General features: G+C 46.1%; 2 protein-coding genes across 3 annotated transcripts in view; both read right to left on the bottom strand.

The window, feature by feature from the left end:
• The window catches only part of bcl2l1 (BCL2 like 1), a 56952-nt gene extending 42838 nt beyond the window's left edge, over window positions 1-14114 (bottom strand). Inside the window, exons 1-2 of one of the 2 annotated variants that reach the window (XM_080497303.1) lie at window positions 13756-14114; window positions 6612-7368 (exon numbers count right to left, since the gene is read on the bottom strand). In XM_080497303.1, coding sequence (XP_080353429.1) covers window positions 6612-7178 — 567 coding nt within the window. In that variant the 5' untranslated portion in view covers window positions 7179-7368; window positions 13756-14114. Of the gene's footprint in view, window positions 1-6611; window positions 7369-11654; window positions 11778-13755 lie in introns of those variants that run through there. The other variant, XM_080497304.1, reaches the window with a different exon arrangement.
• Window positions 14115-17020: 2906 nt separating this feature from the next.
• Window positions 17021-18306, bottom strand: part of arfgef2 (ADP-ribosylation factor guanine nucleotide-exchange factor 2 (brefeldin A-inhibited)) — a 43824-nt gene continuing 42538 nt past the window's right edge. Inside the window, exon 39 of the mRNA XM_080496775.1 lies at window positions 17021-18268. Within this exon, the coding sequence (XP_080352901.1) occupies window positions 18104-18268 (165 nt within the window). The 3' untranslated portion in view covers window positions 17021-18103. The remainder of the gene's footprint in view (window positions 18269-18306) is intronic.

Below are 18306 nucleotides of genomic sequence, written 5' to 3'. Positions count from 1 at the left end.
CTGAGTCACATTAAACTTGATGGCACGTTGTGACATGAAGATCGATGAGAAGCCAACATGAGACCATACATTCATGTGTAAGAATTGACTCCCCATTATTAATGTATGTATAGTGAAACCCCACCATGTTTAATATTCACGTGTCTCTCTGAGGCGGAGCTGGACAGGACACTAGCCACTGTTCCACCACAGTAGGGGCAGAGCGGGACGTTACGGTACGACTCGGAGACGTCCAGCGACGAACAGGGAAGCGGCCGGTGGCCCTCAAGTGGTTCTCTTGTGACTCAGGTTGAACGTTCTCATTGTGAACAGCAGCGTCCAGCTCCTGGTGAAGCTCCGCCTCCTGTTCCTGAGAGGAGGAGCTCCTGCTGAAGCTCCGCCTCCTGTTCCTGAGAGGAGGAGCTCCTGGTGAAGCTCCTCCTCCTGTTCCTGAGAGGAGGAGCTCCTGGTGAAGCTCCGCCTCCTGTTCCTGAGAGGAGGAGCTCCTGGTGAAGCTCCGCCTCCTGTTCCTGAGAGGAGGAGCTCCTGGTGAAGCGCCGCCTCCTGTTCCTGAGAGGAGGAGCTCCTGGTGAAGCTCCTCCTCCTGTTCCTGAGAGGAGCGACACATCACCGCCGTCTTTTAACCACCTTGTTAAAAGACGGCGGTGATGTTGTGTCCCACCGACGTTTCAATAAACCAGTTAACAAATCAACCAGTGACGTATGTAAACAACAACGGAGGCTTACGGCTGATGAAATAATTAAATATTGCAGGGAAGTCAAGAGCAGGGGTGCTCAATACGTCGATCGCGATCTATACCAGTCGATCGCAAAGGTAGTAATAGTAGATCGCATGACATTAGAAAAAAAATAGACGCTGGTGTAATGAAACTAATTTACCTTCCCGAATTACGAGTACAATTGAACGCAGCATCAGATGACGGCTGAATTTTTCTGACCTTCAGGTCACTGCGCAAACGACGACGCTAAGTGTGGCAAAACTAACAAGCTAGTCAGCGAGTTATCGCAAATTTGAAGCCCTCGCTTTTTTCTTTTAAACTAGAGAAAGCTTTGAATGGGGGGGGGGGGGGGGGGGGGGGGCTGGACCAATTGAGAAGACGAAGACGTGTCACTTTCATGAGGAATGGGAGGTGGACTTTTTTTTTCACCATGTCCTTTTCGAAGTGCGTTTGTCTCGTCTGCCAGTCGACCGTCGCAACACCAAAGAAGGTCGTCAGAGTAAACTCTGGTAATTACAACAAATATTCATAGTTAATCATGTTGTGTTGCACAATATTGGCTCATACGGTTTTGCAAGGTACATCATTATACATTGTACATATAAAGAATCCTCAATATATTTGAAAATAAATATATGTTTTGCATTTTTATAGTGGGTAGATCACTTTGACTTGGTGGTTTTATAAGGAGCTCGCAGGCTGAAAGAGTGTGTCCACCCCCGGTCTAGAGTGTCAATCGTCACGACCAATCAGCAGACGTTGGCGCCGTCGCTCCTCCTCCAGACCCGTTCCACGATGCTAGCTACCTCAGAAGACCCAGCAGTCGTGGGTTCTTTCCGTACCGTCCACAACTTTAAAGTTGTGAAAAAGCCCAATAACGAGCCTTTCATTGCAATCAGCTGTGCTGCAGCAGGAAGAGAGAGAAAGTCCGCAGGACCGAGGTTGGACACCCCTGTTCTCCAACTTCTGATTGAAACGTGTGTGTTGCATTCTGGGACCTTAACCCCAACAACAACCGCCGCTCTGCTCGCTTCTCATTCATAAAAAGTGAATGACACAGTTGAGAGGGCAGGAAGAAGCATCATGTGCTGATGGAGAAGTGAAACCACGTCACTGGACCCATTCAACTCATTTGTGTGTGAGCGCGGATCAGTTTGTGGTTTTTGTTGGGAAGACACGTGATGGATTATCTTCTATGAGCTCAGTGTTCCCTCTATTTTAAGTAGCCGAGTTCATGAACATGTTGATGACTGAAGATGGAATTAGAACAACGTGTGATTAGATTTATTTATCATCACGACGGAAGACCTTCTGGGAAACTGAACTCAAATATCCTGAAGTCATACAAGCAGCGTGGATCTTCACATCATAGTGTTGCTTTTGTCCAGACACGTTCACTTTTAATCTCCTGTGTGATTAGATGTGTGTGTGGAGCATCGCTTTTAATCTTTCTCATGCTTCTGTTCAGTTTCCATCATTGTGTTGGAACAACCGTGACCTTTTAAACCCAAGCTTCATTTCATAGTTTAAACACGTTTTCACTCATTTTGAGCTTCTGTGACAAAAGCATAGTTTTTTTTTGAAACACTGATTGTTGAAAAGATGTGAATTAGTGCCTTCAAGTTGAACATAAATATTATTTGGTTATATTTTTTGTTTTACTAGATTTTTATCTCAAAATGTACTCAAACACAATATATTGAAGAAAGCTTCAAGCATCATTAAAGTATTGCTTCTTTCAGTAATGTAAACATGCTTGAAATGTTTTAATCTTCGACATTTTAAAATCACGTAACTAATTCAATATTAGAGCCTTAAATATTTAACACTTTAACGCTCTTTAAAAAGCAAATATACCGTGGAATACTTTGATCTTTATTACCGTTAAAGTACAATTAAAGCATCATCACATTACACTGAGAAACATGGGAAATACTTTCACACCCAGTGAAAGGTACTTAAACCTGAGACATGTTTCATCTTTTAACACTTCTAGCATTATACAACAAACTACATTTTACATGACACATTATATCTTTTGGGAATTATTAGTGTTTAGATATAAATAGAATAAATTCAACATGAAGCTATATTTAGTGAAAACGTCAAAAATATGGAAACATGAACATTTCACATTATAAATGAAATATAAAATTTTATACATGTATCTTGCTTTCATGGAAAATTGTGTGTGTGTGTGTGTGTATATATATATATATATCTAGATATATATATATATATATATATATATCTAGAGAGAGAGAGAGAATAACTGAATATCTGGTTATAATCACGCTTTCATGAATGTCAACAAGAAATGTTACATTATGTGAAATACTGACAATTATCCAAAACATTTGAACGTATTGTTAAACCTTGAGCTCAAGCTGAAATCAATATTTATCATATATTTTCAGAAACGTTTACATAAACAGAATCTTTTACCCTGTAGGATGTTGGCTAAACTGTGTTTCATGGAGTAAAAAGTAATTTTTCATTGTGTTGGATTGAATTCCACCACGATGTAGGTGAGGAGATCACCGACCTGCTCACTTTTCTGCCTTTAGTTTAGTTTTTTTCTACCGAGTCTCCTGGACTTCCTGGACTTCCTGTGAGTCCTGGAATCAGAAAAGTCCCTCCTTTCTCCTTCTCTGTGGACTTTACCTTAATCCCTGGATGATGTCATGGCATTAAGGAAAGGTGTTAGGAGGCTTCCTAAAGGAGTTAAGGAATGGTGTAAGGAGGCTTCCTAAAGGAGTTAAGGAAAGGTGTTAGGAGGCTTCCTAAAGGAGTTAAGGAAAGGTGTTAGGAGACTTCCTAAAGGAGTTAAGGAAAGGCGTTAGGAGGCTTCCTAAAGTAGTTAAGTAAAGATGTTAGGAGGCTTCCTAAAGGAGTTAAGGAAAGGTGTTAGGAGACTTCCTAAAGGAGTTAAGGAAAGGTGTTAGGAGGCTTCCTAAAGGAGATAAGGAAAGGTGTTAGGAGGCTTCCTAAAGGAGATAAGGAAAGGTGTTAGGAGGCTTCCTAAAGGAGTTAAGTAAAGATGTTAGGAGGCTTCCTAAAGGAGTTAAGGAAAGGTGTTAGGAGGCTTCTTAAAGGAGTTAAGGAAAGGTGTTAGGCTTCCTAAAGGAGATAAGGAAAGGTGTTAGGAGGCTTCCTAAAGGAGTTAAGTAAAGATGTTAGGAGGCTTCCTAAAGGAGTTAAGGAAAGGTGTTAGGAGGCTTCCTAAAGGAGTTAAGGAAAGGTGTAAGGAGGCTTCCTAAAGGAGTTAAGGAAAGGTGTTAGGAGGCTTCCTAAAGGAGTTAAGGAAAGGTGTTAGGAGACTTCCTAAAGGAGTTAAGTAAAGGTGTTAGGAGGCTTCCTAAAGCAGTTAAGTAAAGATGTTAGGAGGCTTCCTAAAGGAGTTAAGGAAAGGTGTTAGGAGACTTCCTAAAGGAGTTAAGGAAAGGTGTTAGGAGGCTTCCTAAAGGAGATAAGGAAAGGTGTTAGGAGGCTTCCTAAAGGAGATAAGGAAAGGTGTTAGGAGGCTTCCTAAAGGAGTTAAGGAAAGGTGTTAGGAGGCTTCTTAAAGGAGTTAAGGAAAGGTGTTAGGCTTCCTAAAGGAGATAAGGAAAGGTGTTAGGAGGCTTCCTAAAGGAGTTAAGTAAAGATGTTAGGAGGCTTCCTAAAGGAGTTAAGGAAAGGTGTTAGGAGGCTTCTTAAAGGAGTTAGTGAAAGGCGATCACGTTAGTGTGGCAGTCAGACCACACTTTCCCTTAGTGATGTCATAATAATGCGACGGCAGCACAAGTCAGTGACGTCTGCCGTGGAGGGAAAGAACTACAAGTTTCTGAAAATGGACGATAAAAAGCACATTTGGGTTTTAGATGATTTAAAGTTGTTCAAAGCAGATTATTGTTTTGGTAACTTACATGATCTGCTCCTTTTTCACTCATCCTGAGTTTCTCTGAACGCTGAGATGAGCTGGCCCTTTAAATGTTGGAGCCACAAGGAATTGTGGGGCAGCCTAGGCTAAAGGAGGCTCTAAAGGAAGCATCAGTGTTTCCTAGGCTAAAGGAGGCTCTAAATGAAGCATCAGTGTTTCCTATGCTAAAGGAGGCTCTAAAGGAAGCATCAGTGTTTCCTAGGCTAAAGGAGGCTCTAAAGGAAGCATCAGTGTTTCCTAGGCTAAAGGAGGCTCTAAAGGAAGCATCAGTGTTTCCTAGGCTAAAGGAGGCTCTAAAGGAAGCATCAGTGTTTCCTAGGCTAAAGGAGGCTCTAAAGGAAGCATCAGTGTTTCCTAGGCTAAAGGAGGCTCTAAAGGAAGCATCAGTGTTTCCTAGGCTAAAGGAGGTTATAAAGGAAGCAGTGAGCCTCCTTTCCTTTGCTTATAGAGAATTCAGACAGTCCTCATTATGGCCGCTACACGAAACACTTCTGGGGTTCAGGAAAAGTGTCTAGACAAGGAGACAGGAGGGACTTTTCAGACGTACCCCAGCACTTCCCGTGAGTCCTGGACGTTGTGGATCTCCTGGACCCCCGTGTGGCTTCAGACTCTGTGGACCTGTGTTTACGAGTCCCACTTGAACCAACACATTGACGGTAATTCTGCGTTCCCTCCACATCCAATCAATCAATAATTTACAGAAAGTGGCAGTCTTCATAGATGGACCTTTGACTCTGCGTGGAGCAGAGCTGGCCCCTCCCTCCCTGCTCGCCTTCATATCATCACACAGCTGGAACAAAAGCAGCAAACCCCTGGAACAGCAGAGCAGAGGAGGGAAAACTCTGCTGCTTGTCGGGAAGACGGCCGATAAGACGCTGCACAAAGACAATCAGGTGAGACAAAGAGCCATCTGTGGAGAGCTCTGGACTCCCTCCCGCCTGCCAGGAGACACTGGGAGCCCTGAAGGAGCGGATCAATTAAAGAGCTCAACCAGCAGATGACCACACTACCCTGTTTTCAGCCTGCAGTGGACGGAAAATGACACAAAGCCCAAGAATGACCTGCTGAAACGCAGCAAGATTACTGGATTTAAATCAAACAATGCTTATTTTCTACAGGTTAGAATCGGGAATCCTCTGCTTCTCCTTTAAATCCAGCTAAAGGTCATTTTATCATCGTCTCAGGTCACGTCCAGCCTCACATTTAAAACACCATCTGTACATAATAAAACATTGCATCAACCATGAGGAACTGTGCTTTAACCATGAAGTCACGCTTTATATGAAACCGTCTTTATGATCTAAAAGTGTAAAGATCTTTATTTAGACGTTCTCTATATAGATGTCCGGGATCACGAAAACCACTGCAGGAGAACTTCAGGTCATCAGGAAGCCCAACACCCACTCATCCCAACGCCAAACATCCAGAACCAGGGAGACACTTGTTCTGTGGACCCGATGCACTAGAGAACAACTTAGAAAACACCTGATTGGTGCGCGGCGGCCACGTCAACAGTAAAGACTTCAAATCCACAAGGAAGGTAAACATAAACAACGTACCACCTACTGGTAGCTATGACGCTGACCAACACGTCCACACTGCGGTTCTACACTTCACCTCAACAACTTCCTGTGTGGAAATCTGACACCTGGTGGTGAAAGAGGGAAGCGCTTTCACTTTCGGTCCAGTTCTACTGGTTTCCTTCCATTTCTGTGAAATATTACATTTTCAGTGATCATGAGTCTGATACATGACGGGCGATAATCGACACAACCAGACTTTTCAGACCACGGTCCGACTTTTCTGGAATTCCAGTGAAAGGTCAGCTGCTTCAAACTGAAACTGCTGGAAAGGAATCAGCATTTCAGAACTGGGTGTAAAAATAGAGCGAGCGACGATGGACCAGCCGACCGAAGCTTCACTGACCAATCAAACCCGCCAGTGTGTGTGTGTGTGTGTGTGTTACTCACCCATCCCCCTTGGTTCTGGATCCAGGGCTGGATGTGGTTGTCCAGGTAGACCGTCATCCACTCCACGATCCTCCCGACCAGGGGGCTCATCTCCTTCTCCACACACTCCACGCACAGCGCGCCGCCGAACGCGAACAGGCCCACGATGCGGCCCCAGTTGACGCCGTCCCGGAACACCTCGTCCATCACGTTCTCGAAGCTCTGGTAGGCCGTGGCCGGCGTGATGTGCAGCTGGCTGTGCAGGTCGCTGAAGGCCATGGAGTAGCGCAGCTCGAACTCGTTGGCCGTGTCCCGCAGGGCCTCCTTCACCGCGTCCAGCCCGGTCCCGGTCCCGGCCCCGGCCCCGGCCCCGGCCTGCTGCAGCGGGGACGGCGGCGGACTCCCGCTGCTGCTGCTGGTAAAAGTCCCGTTGGCTTGCGTGTCCGTCTGCCGGTCCTGGCCCGAGCCGGCGTCGCCCCCGTCAGTCCTGCTAGGAGGCTCATTGAGCACTATGTGGTTGAGGGGATAGTTTCTCTGCGAGAGTTTATACGTGATGTAGAAAATCACCAGTTCTCTGTTTTCAGACATGGTCTCGTTAAAATGAGCTCTTCCTTTCCCGTCGCTCTCTCCGCTCCCGTGAACACCCGATGTGTGTGGCGTTTTCCCCTCTGCTCCGCTCCTCAGACCACCATGGCCAGCTGATGTCCACAGGACACCTCTGGAGGAAGGGGGGGGTCCAAAACCAAACCTACACAAGGCCGACAAATCAGCTCAGACCCTGTAGAGAGACAACAATGAAAGGTCAAAGTCTGGACATCCACCACTGTGTGTGCGTGTGTGTGTGTGCGTGTGTGTGTGTGTGTGTGTGTGTGTGGTCGTCTGTGGACTTTTAAATTAAAAGTGGACAGGTAGGGTCAAAGGGCGTCTCTCTAATTGGACGGTTACATATGGAGCAGATGGCAGTGATATTAATGAGACAATAGCATAGTTACAGTGTGTGTGTGTGTGTGTGTGTGTGTGTGTGTGTAGAGCCAGACAAAGGGAGAGGAGGTGTGTGTGAGGAAGGTGAGGGGCGATCAGAGAGACGGGGGCTCGCAGGTCCACCAGACACTCGGCGGCTCCTGATCAGTGACCTACGACCTCCAGACCGTGTCTCTCACACACACACACACACACACACACACACACACACACACACACACACACACACACACACACACACACACACACACACACACACACACACACACACACACACACACACACACACACACACACACACACACACACACACACACACACGACCCTCTGTCCTTCATCAAAGTGTTGTAAGGAAGATATAAGAGCTGGCCTCCAGCCTCCAGCCTGGACCGTCACAGATCACAAGGAGAGTCTAACAGATCCAGTTCAACGGATCCATTCATTAAATCCAAACACTTACGTCAATGATGTCGTAGTTTAAACTAGCATTAATACAGTAATATCCCTTCTCTTCAGGGACTCCGTTTCATTCTGATGCTCTGCCCCATGTTTAGAAGTAAACAACTACTTCACTTCAGAAATGCTGCAGAAGAAGAAAACGGCCGTTTCCCTCAATTTGGAGCAACGTGGTTGATTGGAGTTCAGTCAGTCAGATCAATGAGGGCGAATTTATAAAATAGTTGGTGTAGAACAGAAGACACGAGCTCAAAACTAAAGTAAATGACCAAAAACAATTACTGAAGAGGAAGAAAAACTGATTTATTATACATTTTAATTTGATAACATCACATTTTGATGGAATTTTATACAGCTTATTCTTTTATTTAAATTCTGATTTTTTTATTGCATTTATTCAGAATTGTAACTTCAAAAGAGAGAGAACACTGGTATTTATAAGAAGAAGTGTGAGATACTGGAGTCTGTTTTCATCATGTTCACCTGATCAGACCAACATGTCTGTAATGGTGACGAATGTCATTTTCATCTATTTCATGGACCCTTTTTTTTTTTTTTTCTTATCGTAATCGAGAAAAAACAAGCATCAATGAAAGGTTAAAAGGTCCTGCTGGTAGAGGCGGGGTGTAGCTCTCCACACAAGACTGAGAATAAAGTGAATGAAGAAGATGTGAGATGTGTGTCGGTGCAGGAAAGAGTTCAACCTCACTTTATTTGAAATATTTGGTAGTTTAACTGTTTTCCCACAAAGGTTCATAAAGCAAATGTCATGGCTTTCCTCATCAAATCTACAACAAACTGACATTATTCTTAGTTTTACAGCTCCATTTATTCTCTCAGATTAAACCCCTGCTGAGAACCGGTGGAGCATTGGTCCTGGGTCAAAGGAACCCTCGAGTTACATTTAAAGCAATTAACTGAAAGCTGACAATTTAAATAATAAATTAAAATATGCTCAAAGGAACATAAATGAAGAGTTCTTCATTGAACTGAAGCAGATACGTTAGCATGATGACCCTTCTGTTCCTTTTTGGACAATTCCAAAACCTCTTCTTGTTTCGGTGTTAAAACGTAGAAATCCACATTTTAAAGTTCTAAATTCTGACTACTTGAAAGATGTTCTATTCTAATGAGCTCATAAACCTCCCAGCTCAGGTTTTTCTTATGGAAACAGTGTAAAAGATTAAAGATGGGATTCTTTACAAATGTTACTCTTCCCAGTGTCTCCCTGCAGGTCAGTGCAGTGGAACCGGGTCACAGTGCAGTGGAACCGGGTCACAGTGCAGTGGAACCAGGTGGCAGTGCAGCGGAACCAGGTGGCAGTGCAGCGGAACCAGGTGGCAGTGCAGTGGAACCAGGTCACAGTGTAGTGGAACCAGGTCGCAGTGCAGTGGAACCAGGTGGCAGTGCAGTGGAACCAGGTGGCAGTGCAGTGGAACCAGGTCGTAGTGCAGTGGAACCAGGTGGCAGTGCAGTGGAACCAAGTTGCAGTGCAGTGGAACCAGGTTTTAGGCAGTGGAACCAGGTTTTAGGCAGTGGAACCAGGTGGCAGTGCAGTGGAACCAGGTGGCAGTGCAGTGGAACCAGGTGGCAGTGCAGTGGAACCAGGTCGTAGTGCAGTGGAACCAGGTGGCAGTGCAGTGGAACCAGGTGGCAGTGCAGTGGAACCAAGTTGCAGTGCAGTGGAACCAGGTTTTAGGCAGTGGAACCAAGTTGCAGTGCAGTGGAACCAGGTCACAGTTGCTCCCTCCAATGGGAACATCCCCTGTAATTCACATTATTTGATTTCAATACTTGTAGTTCCAGCAAAATTCAAAAGGTTAATAAAAACTGTTGGATTTCATAGAAGATCATAAGGAAAGAAGATAAAATCGTTGCTGCTGTTGATCCGCAATTTACCCAATAATGTCCAGAAACACTAACATGACGGGGATCAAGAGGATCAAGACGTTTTCCAGTCAGATCATGTTCTAGAATCCCCTCTCACTGCACTGGCCCCGTCCGGAAACAAAGAGCAGCTCACTGCACCGAGACCACCACCACCTCCCTACCACCGTAGGTTCACCTCAACCCTACCGGTCACACCACAACCCTACCGGACACACCTGAACCCTACCGGACACACCTGAACCCTACTGGACACACCCGAACCCTACCACACCTGAACCCTCCAGAACACACCTGAACCCTACCGAATCTTCCAGAACACACCTGAACCCTACCGAACCCTCCAGAACACACCTGAACCCTACCGAACCTTCCAGAACACACCTGAACCCTACCGAACCTTCCAGAACACACCTGAACCCTACCGAACCTTCCAGAACACACCTGAACCCTACCGAACCTTCCAGAACACACCTGAACCCTACCGAACCTTCCAGAACACACCTGAACCCTACCGAACCTTCCAGAACACACCTGAACCCTACCGAACCCTCCAGAACACACCTGAACCCTACCGAACCTTCCAGAACACTCCTGAACCCTACCGAACCTTCCAGAACACACCTGAACCCTACCGAACCTTCCAGAACACACCTGAACCCTACAGAACACACCTGAACCCTACCGAACCTTCCAGAACACACCTGAACCCTACCGAACCTTCCAGAACACACCTGAACCCTACCGAACCTTCCAGAACACACCTGAACCCTACCGAACCTTCCAGAACACACCTGAACCCTACCGAACCTTCCAGAACACACCTGAACCCTACCGAACCTTCCAGAACACACCTGAACCCTACCGAACCTTCCAGAACACACCTGAACCCTACCGAACCTTCCAGAACACACCTGAACCCTACCGAACCTTCCAGAACACTCCTGAACCCTACCGAACCTTCCAGAACACACCTGAACCCTACCGAACCTTCCAGAACACACCTGAACCCTACCGAACCTTCCAGAACACACCTGAACCCTACCGAACCTTCCAGAACACTCCTGAACCCTACCGAACCTTCCAGAACACACCTGAACCCTACCGAACCTTCCAGAACACACCTGAACCCTACCGAACCTTCCAGAACACACCTGAACCCTACCGAACCTTCCAGAACACACCTGAACCCTACCGAACCTTCCAGAACACACCTGAACCCTACCGAACCTTCCAGAACACTCCTGAACCCTCCAGAGCTGCAGAGCCTCCCTCGACGCCTCGCGGAGCCGCGAGCAGGACAGAGGGAGCGACACTTACATAACTGAGAACTCCTGACAGCACAAAAGAAGACTGAAGTCTGGATTATTAATCCCGCTGGAAACTTCCACTGGCGGCTTCAGGTTGGAAAAGTCAGGAAAGTCACTTGGTTTGAGAGAATAAAGACGAGAGAAGCAGCGAATTGTTCAATAATCACCGCGTTGTGTCAACACGTGGCCCGGAGTGGAGGAGTAAACACTGCCGTCACACACACACACACACACACACACACACACACACACACACACACACACACACACACACACACACACACACACACACACACACACACACACACACACACACACACACACACACACACACACACACACACACACACACACACACACAAATAATGGAAACGTGTTTTCGTCCCAGTGTGAGCACGTGCAGATGTAAACATGAAGAGAAGCGTCTCACCAGCAGCTTCAACACGCGCGTTTTCCTCCCGCTGGTCCGTGAATATCAAACTGTCCCGGTTCTCTCTCTCTCTCTCTCTCTCTCGCTCACACACACACACACACCGTCTGCTGGTCTCGAGACTGTCAAACGAGGAGTGTGAAGAAGAAAAGGAGAAGAAGCCACACTGGGAGAGAAACACTCTGCACGTCGTCCTCCTCCTCCTCCTGACGCCCCGCCCCTTTATGTTACGTAACACGGCGTCAGTCACGAGCGTGTCGCAGCAAAACACTGGTGTTACGACGAGGAGTGCCTCCGAGTCATTTCTACTCCCGGAAACTGCTTCAAAACCGAATTAATGTTTACAGTTTGCTAAATCCTTGAAAATGACTGTTGTCTTTTTCTTTGCTTTTGTCACGAGACAAATCCCCCTGCTCCCCCTGCTCGGCTCAGCCCACCTGACTTTTGGAAATGACTCGAAAAGATAATAGAGAACGAAAATATTTGTTTGTGGCACTTTCCTGCAAATATTAGTGTTCAATAGGACATTGGTGCTCAATAGCATGAAGAGCTTTATCCAATTTAGAAACTTTTAAGCAAGACACAGTGACTGTGAGCAGTATGTTGATTGTGCACATGTTTGATCACGAGTTAATGTGTCACATGGGCGTTTTACTCTCATTTTATAGGAGTGAAATATCTTGAGATAATCCTCTAAGGTGTGGAGTTTTTTTCTCTCCAATATATTCTTCACTAGGGTCAAACCAAAGCCAGCTTGGACTAAGAGTGTGTCTCTCAGCAAAACACCGGCCCAAGAATCAAAGATCAATAGCAAAATGCCAATACCTCTGATATGTGGTCTCACTTTGGATCAATTGTCAATATAAAATATCAATATTTAGTCAACTATCTTGAGAGAAGCATATGTACTATATTTTCTTATAGTTTACATAAACTACTACTCACAGGTATTACATTATTATTTAAGATGACATTGTTGAAAAGTTGATTTTGTCCCAATATTCGGAGTATTTAAAATACATGCCAAAGTTTCTAAACACTTTATAGAAACACACCGAAATAAAGTCCTATTAGCATCGAGTGATGTTCACTAAAATTACTTAGAATTGTTTAAAAAAGGGGCTAAGCATTTTTCATTATTAAAAAAATAGCCATTTATGTCTTTTAATCTGATTTAATTTTGATGTTTGAAGAGCATTACTCTGGTATATAACTTGTTCTAATATGAATAACAAAGTTCAGCGAGCACAAAGGTTTGCAATGAACAAGAATACATTATATTTATATTTATACTAAAACCCATTTTGGAAATGTATCTTTTCACATGAGATATGTTCCCCTCACACAAAGTATCGGCGTATCTCGGTATCAGTGATATCAGCAGTAGCTTCACGTGGTATCGATCAGGAAGGCGAGCAGTCGCATCATCAATACCACCTGACACGAGACCGCGTCAGAGTCGAGAGTCTCAATGAAATACTAGTTTAATGACGTCAATTCAAATAAACGACTCGAGCTATGGATATAATTTGAAGATACCTCAAACATACTTCGAGTCTTTTATCAGATTTATCGTGAAGTCGTCGGCTGCAGACGGAAATGCGTCCCTTTCCCGAGCCGCCAGTGAACGCACCACGTTACACTCTCCTGTCATCCACACAGACGTTTAATTACTCCTCCATAGGCAATAAATAAACACCGTCACCGCCCTGAACCCCAGGCCGTGAATTAGCCAGCAGAGCGGCGGGGCAGCAATATGGATCAGCCGGAGGAGGAAACCTCTGCTCCGCCTGCGTTCCTGCCGCCGCCGCCGAGCTGAACATGGCTGTTTGTCCCCGTCACGTCGCTGCCAGAGGCGTCTGTTCCCCGCAGCTCAGCCCCGGCTGCTGGCTGGGGAGCATTCGCACTAAAATCCACTAACCCCCGCAGGACTGGAGCTCCGAGCTCCCGGGGGGGGGGGCAGCAGAACTCGGAGGAGCTCCGTGGAGCCTTCTCCTGCCGCCGCACAAGCCAGCAGCCAAGGACCGGGCTGCTGGCCGGTCCTTCCCCCGCCACCGCGAGCCGCACAACCCCGCCACCCCCCCCCCCCGCCGGATCTTACTTGTCGGGCGATCTCCGTCAAATCATGTCTGGCGGCCCCCGATCCAAACCCCGGCAGGAAGAGACCTCCTTCCCGTCATCGCAAGCCTTCTTTCGGCTAACGCGGACAGAGCTGGTCCGGCCCAGCGACTGGCTCCCGCAGGTCCGCCCACCGAGCGACGCCGCTCCGCTGCTCCTCCCCCGGCGACGTAAAGACTCGCACCGGCCCGGCTCGTCCCGGCTCGGCTCCGCACTGTGGCCGGGTTCACCCTCCGGGTCTGCAGTCGAGACCAGGCCGAGAGAGAGCGAGTGTAAGCGGGTCCCACAGGCCGGTTCCTGCCCGGTGTCAGCGGCACTTCCGGCGGGGTTGACGTTCTCCTCGCCGCGGCCAACTGGAAGCTCGTTCCACTGGTTTATTTGCTCCCAGACTCTTAAAACGTAAACTCGCTGGTCATTACAGCAGGCGGCTCGGTGGAGGCGGCCCGGCCTTCATAGTTCACCCTCTAGAAATGTTAGAAAAGCTCCTTGTGGCCACTGCTGCTAATGCTGCTTACAAACCTGACAACAAAAGATGTGAGCGGTCTCCATGGTAACCTTTGTTACCCCGAAAGCCCTTACGAGTCAGGCCAAATACCCCCTGAAATGCAGCGACACCAGTGGACACCCTCATATTGCAGCCTTCCCACTGGTCACATTTCTACCTGCAGCGCCCCCAGTGGGCAACAACCGTACTGCAGCGCCCCCCATAGATATACACACGAGATGCCGCACTGCCTGTCAGCGCCTGTTGACGCGACGTGCCTGACAGCGCCGCCATCTTGGAGAGGTCACCCGCTCGTGCGAAACATATGGATCACAAGCTAGAAAATCCACATAAACATTCGTAGCAAGCGAGCTAAAAATGTTTTTTTTTGTGGATTTTCTAGCCTGGGATCTTTATGTTCAGTGCAAGAGGGCGACCTCCCCAAGATGGCGGCGTGTAGACACGTCATAGGTGGCGCTGTGAGATATCTAGTGTTTTATGTCTATGGTAACCCCAGTGGGCATATTCATCCTGCAGCGCCCCCAGTGGCATCCTGCAGTACTGGCTATTATGGAAAGTACAGGTCGAACTCTTACAGAAGAACATGATGTGCAATCATTTAAAACGTTGAAACAATCAAAAGCCATAAAAACAAAAGTCGATTGTAACTCTAGAGGGGTTTGTAAATCTATGTAACAAGGGTTCCTGCGCATTTTTGTATTACTTAAACAATTTCAAAAGAAGATAAAGATCATCGACCATCCCTCTGTTGATGTCAGGATTAACTTTGAGATATTTGTATTTCCAAGTTATATATTTACAAACCCTCATTGGAATTCTATAAAGAAAAGAAAAATCATTAGACATGAAATCTCAAAGTTCCAGTTCCGGTTGGTCCTCCAGCGGCTTCACCCTAAAACTGCCTCAGCTGGAAGGTTGGAAACCTGATTTTAAAAGTAGGGACTGAGAAAACAAGATTCCATTTAGGGTATTTTAACTGCTGTGAAATATGAGCGTGTGAGGATGAAAGAGTTCCTTCAGTTAAGACTTGATGGGCCAAAGTGACGTCATCATTTGCAGATGTGTTTTTTAAAATCTGTCATATCACATCACATCACCACTCTAAAAAAAAAAAAACAACGTTTTTCAGGTCTTCAGTTCATCCAGAGGGAAGTTTTACCAGTTTCAAGATGTATTTCAAGCCAATGTTTTATCATCACTTTTCCACATTCCAATGGAAGTTCAACATTTATCAATGTATTTTAAAGTCACAACTGTAGAAAAGTAGAGGTTTAAATAAAGTTTTGGTGTGTTGAACTTCAAAAAAAAGACAAGCCTTCAACTTCTTCAGAACAAAAAAGAAAAGAACTTGCATGAACTGATGACTCTTTACATTCTAGAAGCAGTTTAAACATTTAAAATTAACGTGTCTGCAGCCACTTGGTTATTCCTTAAAGTAGGTTCTTCACTTCACATCCAGATTATAGAGCATCTTCCTCCTCTAGCATTAGATTATAGAGCATCTTCCTCCTCTATCATTAGATTATAGAGCATCTTCCTCCTCTAGCATTAGATTATAGAGCATCTTCCTCCACTATCATTAGATTATAGAGCACCGTCCTCCTCTATCACTAGATTATAGAGCATCTTCCTCATCTAGCATTAGATTATAGAGCACCGTCCTCCTCTATCACTAGATTATAGAGCATCTTCCTCCTCTAGCATTAGATTATAGAGCATCTTCCTCCACTATCACTAGATTATAGAGCATCTTCCTCCCCTAGCATTAGATTATAGAGCATCTTCCTCCACTATCACTAGATTATAGAGCATCTTCCTCCCCTAGCATTAGATTATAGAGCATCTTCCTCCTCTAGCATTAGATTATAGAGCACCGTCCTCCTCTATCACTAGATTACAGAGCATCTTCCTCCTCTAGCATTAGATTATAGAGCATCTTCCTCCTCTATCACTAGATTATAGAGCATCTTCCCCCTCTATCATTAGCTTATAGAGCATCTTCCCCCTCTATCACTAGATTATAGAGCATCTTCCTCCTCTATCATTAGATTATAGAGCATCTTCCTCCTCTAGCATTAGATTATAGAGCACCGTCCTCCTCTATCACTAGATTACAGAGCATCTTCCTCCTCTAGCATTAGATTATAGAGCATCTTCCTCCACTATCATTAGATTATAGAGCTCTTCCTACTCTAACATCAGACCATAGAGCATCTTCCTCTAACAGATCATAGATCGTCTTCCTCCTCTCACATCAGATCATAGAGCATCTTCCTCCTCTCACATCAGATCACAGAGCATCTTCCTCCTCTCACATCAGATCACAGAGCATCTTCCTCCTCTCACATCAGATCACAGAGCATCTTCCTCCTCTCACATCAGATCATAGAGCATCTTCCTCTCTCATCAGATCATAGAGCATCTTCCTCCTCTCATCAGATCATAGAGCATCTTCCTCCTCTCACAGATTATAGAGCATCTTCTCCTCTCACAGATTATAGAGCATCTTCCTCCTCTCACAGATCATAGAGCATCTTCCTCCTCTCACATCAGATCATAGAGCATCTTCCTCCTCTCACATCAGATCATAGAGCATCTTCCTCCTCTCACATCAGATCATAGAGCATCTTCCTCCTCTCACATCAGATCATAGAGCATCTTCCTCCCAGACACCAGGTTCCATACAGAAGTGAGGAGTTGAGGCGTCGGAGCCACTGGAGTCCAGACGGTCAGCTCAGCGACCAGAGTTCAGGTTTATTGATTACTTCACCAAATGCTTGGAAGATTACATCACAATATTATGTATAGAACACTTTCATTTTTATCTATCTTACATTGAAAACTTTACAGTCTGCATTTTTTATTTACCATATATATATATATGTATTTATATATATATTTATATATATTTATATGTTCCCTACAATTAGGGAAGAAAAGTAGACATCCAAAGTTGCAAAGGAAGGAATGCTTCTCAAAAAATATTTAAATGCACTTCAAATAATTACATACATCCTTTTGTTTTGTTTTTTTTTAAAAAGGCATGGAATCAACGACGAGGGATTCAGGACCACTTCCTGTCCGGACTGCGAGTCCACGTACACTGGGCCTGGCTTTAATACAGTGTGTGTGTGTGTGTGTGTGTGTGTGTGTGTGTGTGTGTGTGTGTGTGTGTGTGTGTGTGTGTGTGTGTGTGTGTGTGTGTGTGTGTGTGTGTGTGTGTGTGTGTGTGTGTGTGTATTGGATGAATGCAGGTTTCTGGGCCTCAGGTGCAGCTGATGGTTGTAAACGAAGCTTGAAAGAGAAGGTCTCAGTCTTTGGGTGGTGGAGTTTCTGACGTCGTGTCTTTAAAGCGAACATTTGAGCTACGTCACATGAACGACTTGGCTCCTCGCACGTTTCCTCACAAGGTCGTCTGCTCTGGACCCGATGAAGCTGGAGTCAAATTACAGATGCTGGGTGTTGGTTAGTGTTGGACCAGCAGAGTGTGACGGCGGCGTCTGGAAAAGCGTCTTTAACGGGACAAATACTGCAGCGGGACGAGCCGGACGGACGGACGTGTGATGAGCTCTGGCAGGTCGGGGGGCCAGACGATCAGCTCCCCCCCCCCCCCGGCCCTGCCAGACCCGGGGGCCAGACGATCAGCTCCCTTCAGCTGATCACATAAACACTCTTCCTCAGGAAATAAACCAAAACAGAAACAAAGAAAGAAAAACAACACAGCAATAAATTAATAGTTTACAGTTCTTCTTCTGTTGTGATGAATGACAGGGGGCGCCGTCACAGTGCTGTTCGTCCCGGGAGGGGGGGGGGGGGGGTGTCCTCCCTAGGACGGGGGGGTCTGGGCGGGCGCCTCCTCTGCGCCGGCAATGTGGAAGACGGAGCCGATGCGCTGGAAGAAGCGTCTCAGGACGGCCCGCAGCTCAGGGATCAGGTCGAACTGCATCATCTCACACAGGTGGGGGTAGTAGCAGGAGGCGTGGGGCTTGAACTGCAAGAGACACACATCCGTCAAACGTCCCCCTACAA

Source organism: Blennius ocellaris (assembly GCF_963422515.1).
Source record: "Blennius ocellaris genome assembly, chromosome: 5".
Taxonomy (NCBI): Eukaryota; Metazoa; Chordata; class Actinopteri; order Blenniiformes; family Blenniidae; genus Blennius; species Blennius ocellaris.
The sequence above is the reverse complement of the archived record's forward strand: the minus strand, read 5'-3'. Positions and strand labels throughout refer to the sequence as shown.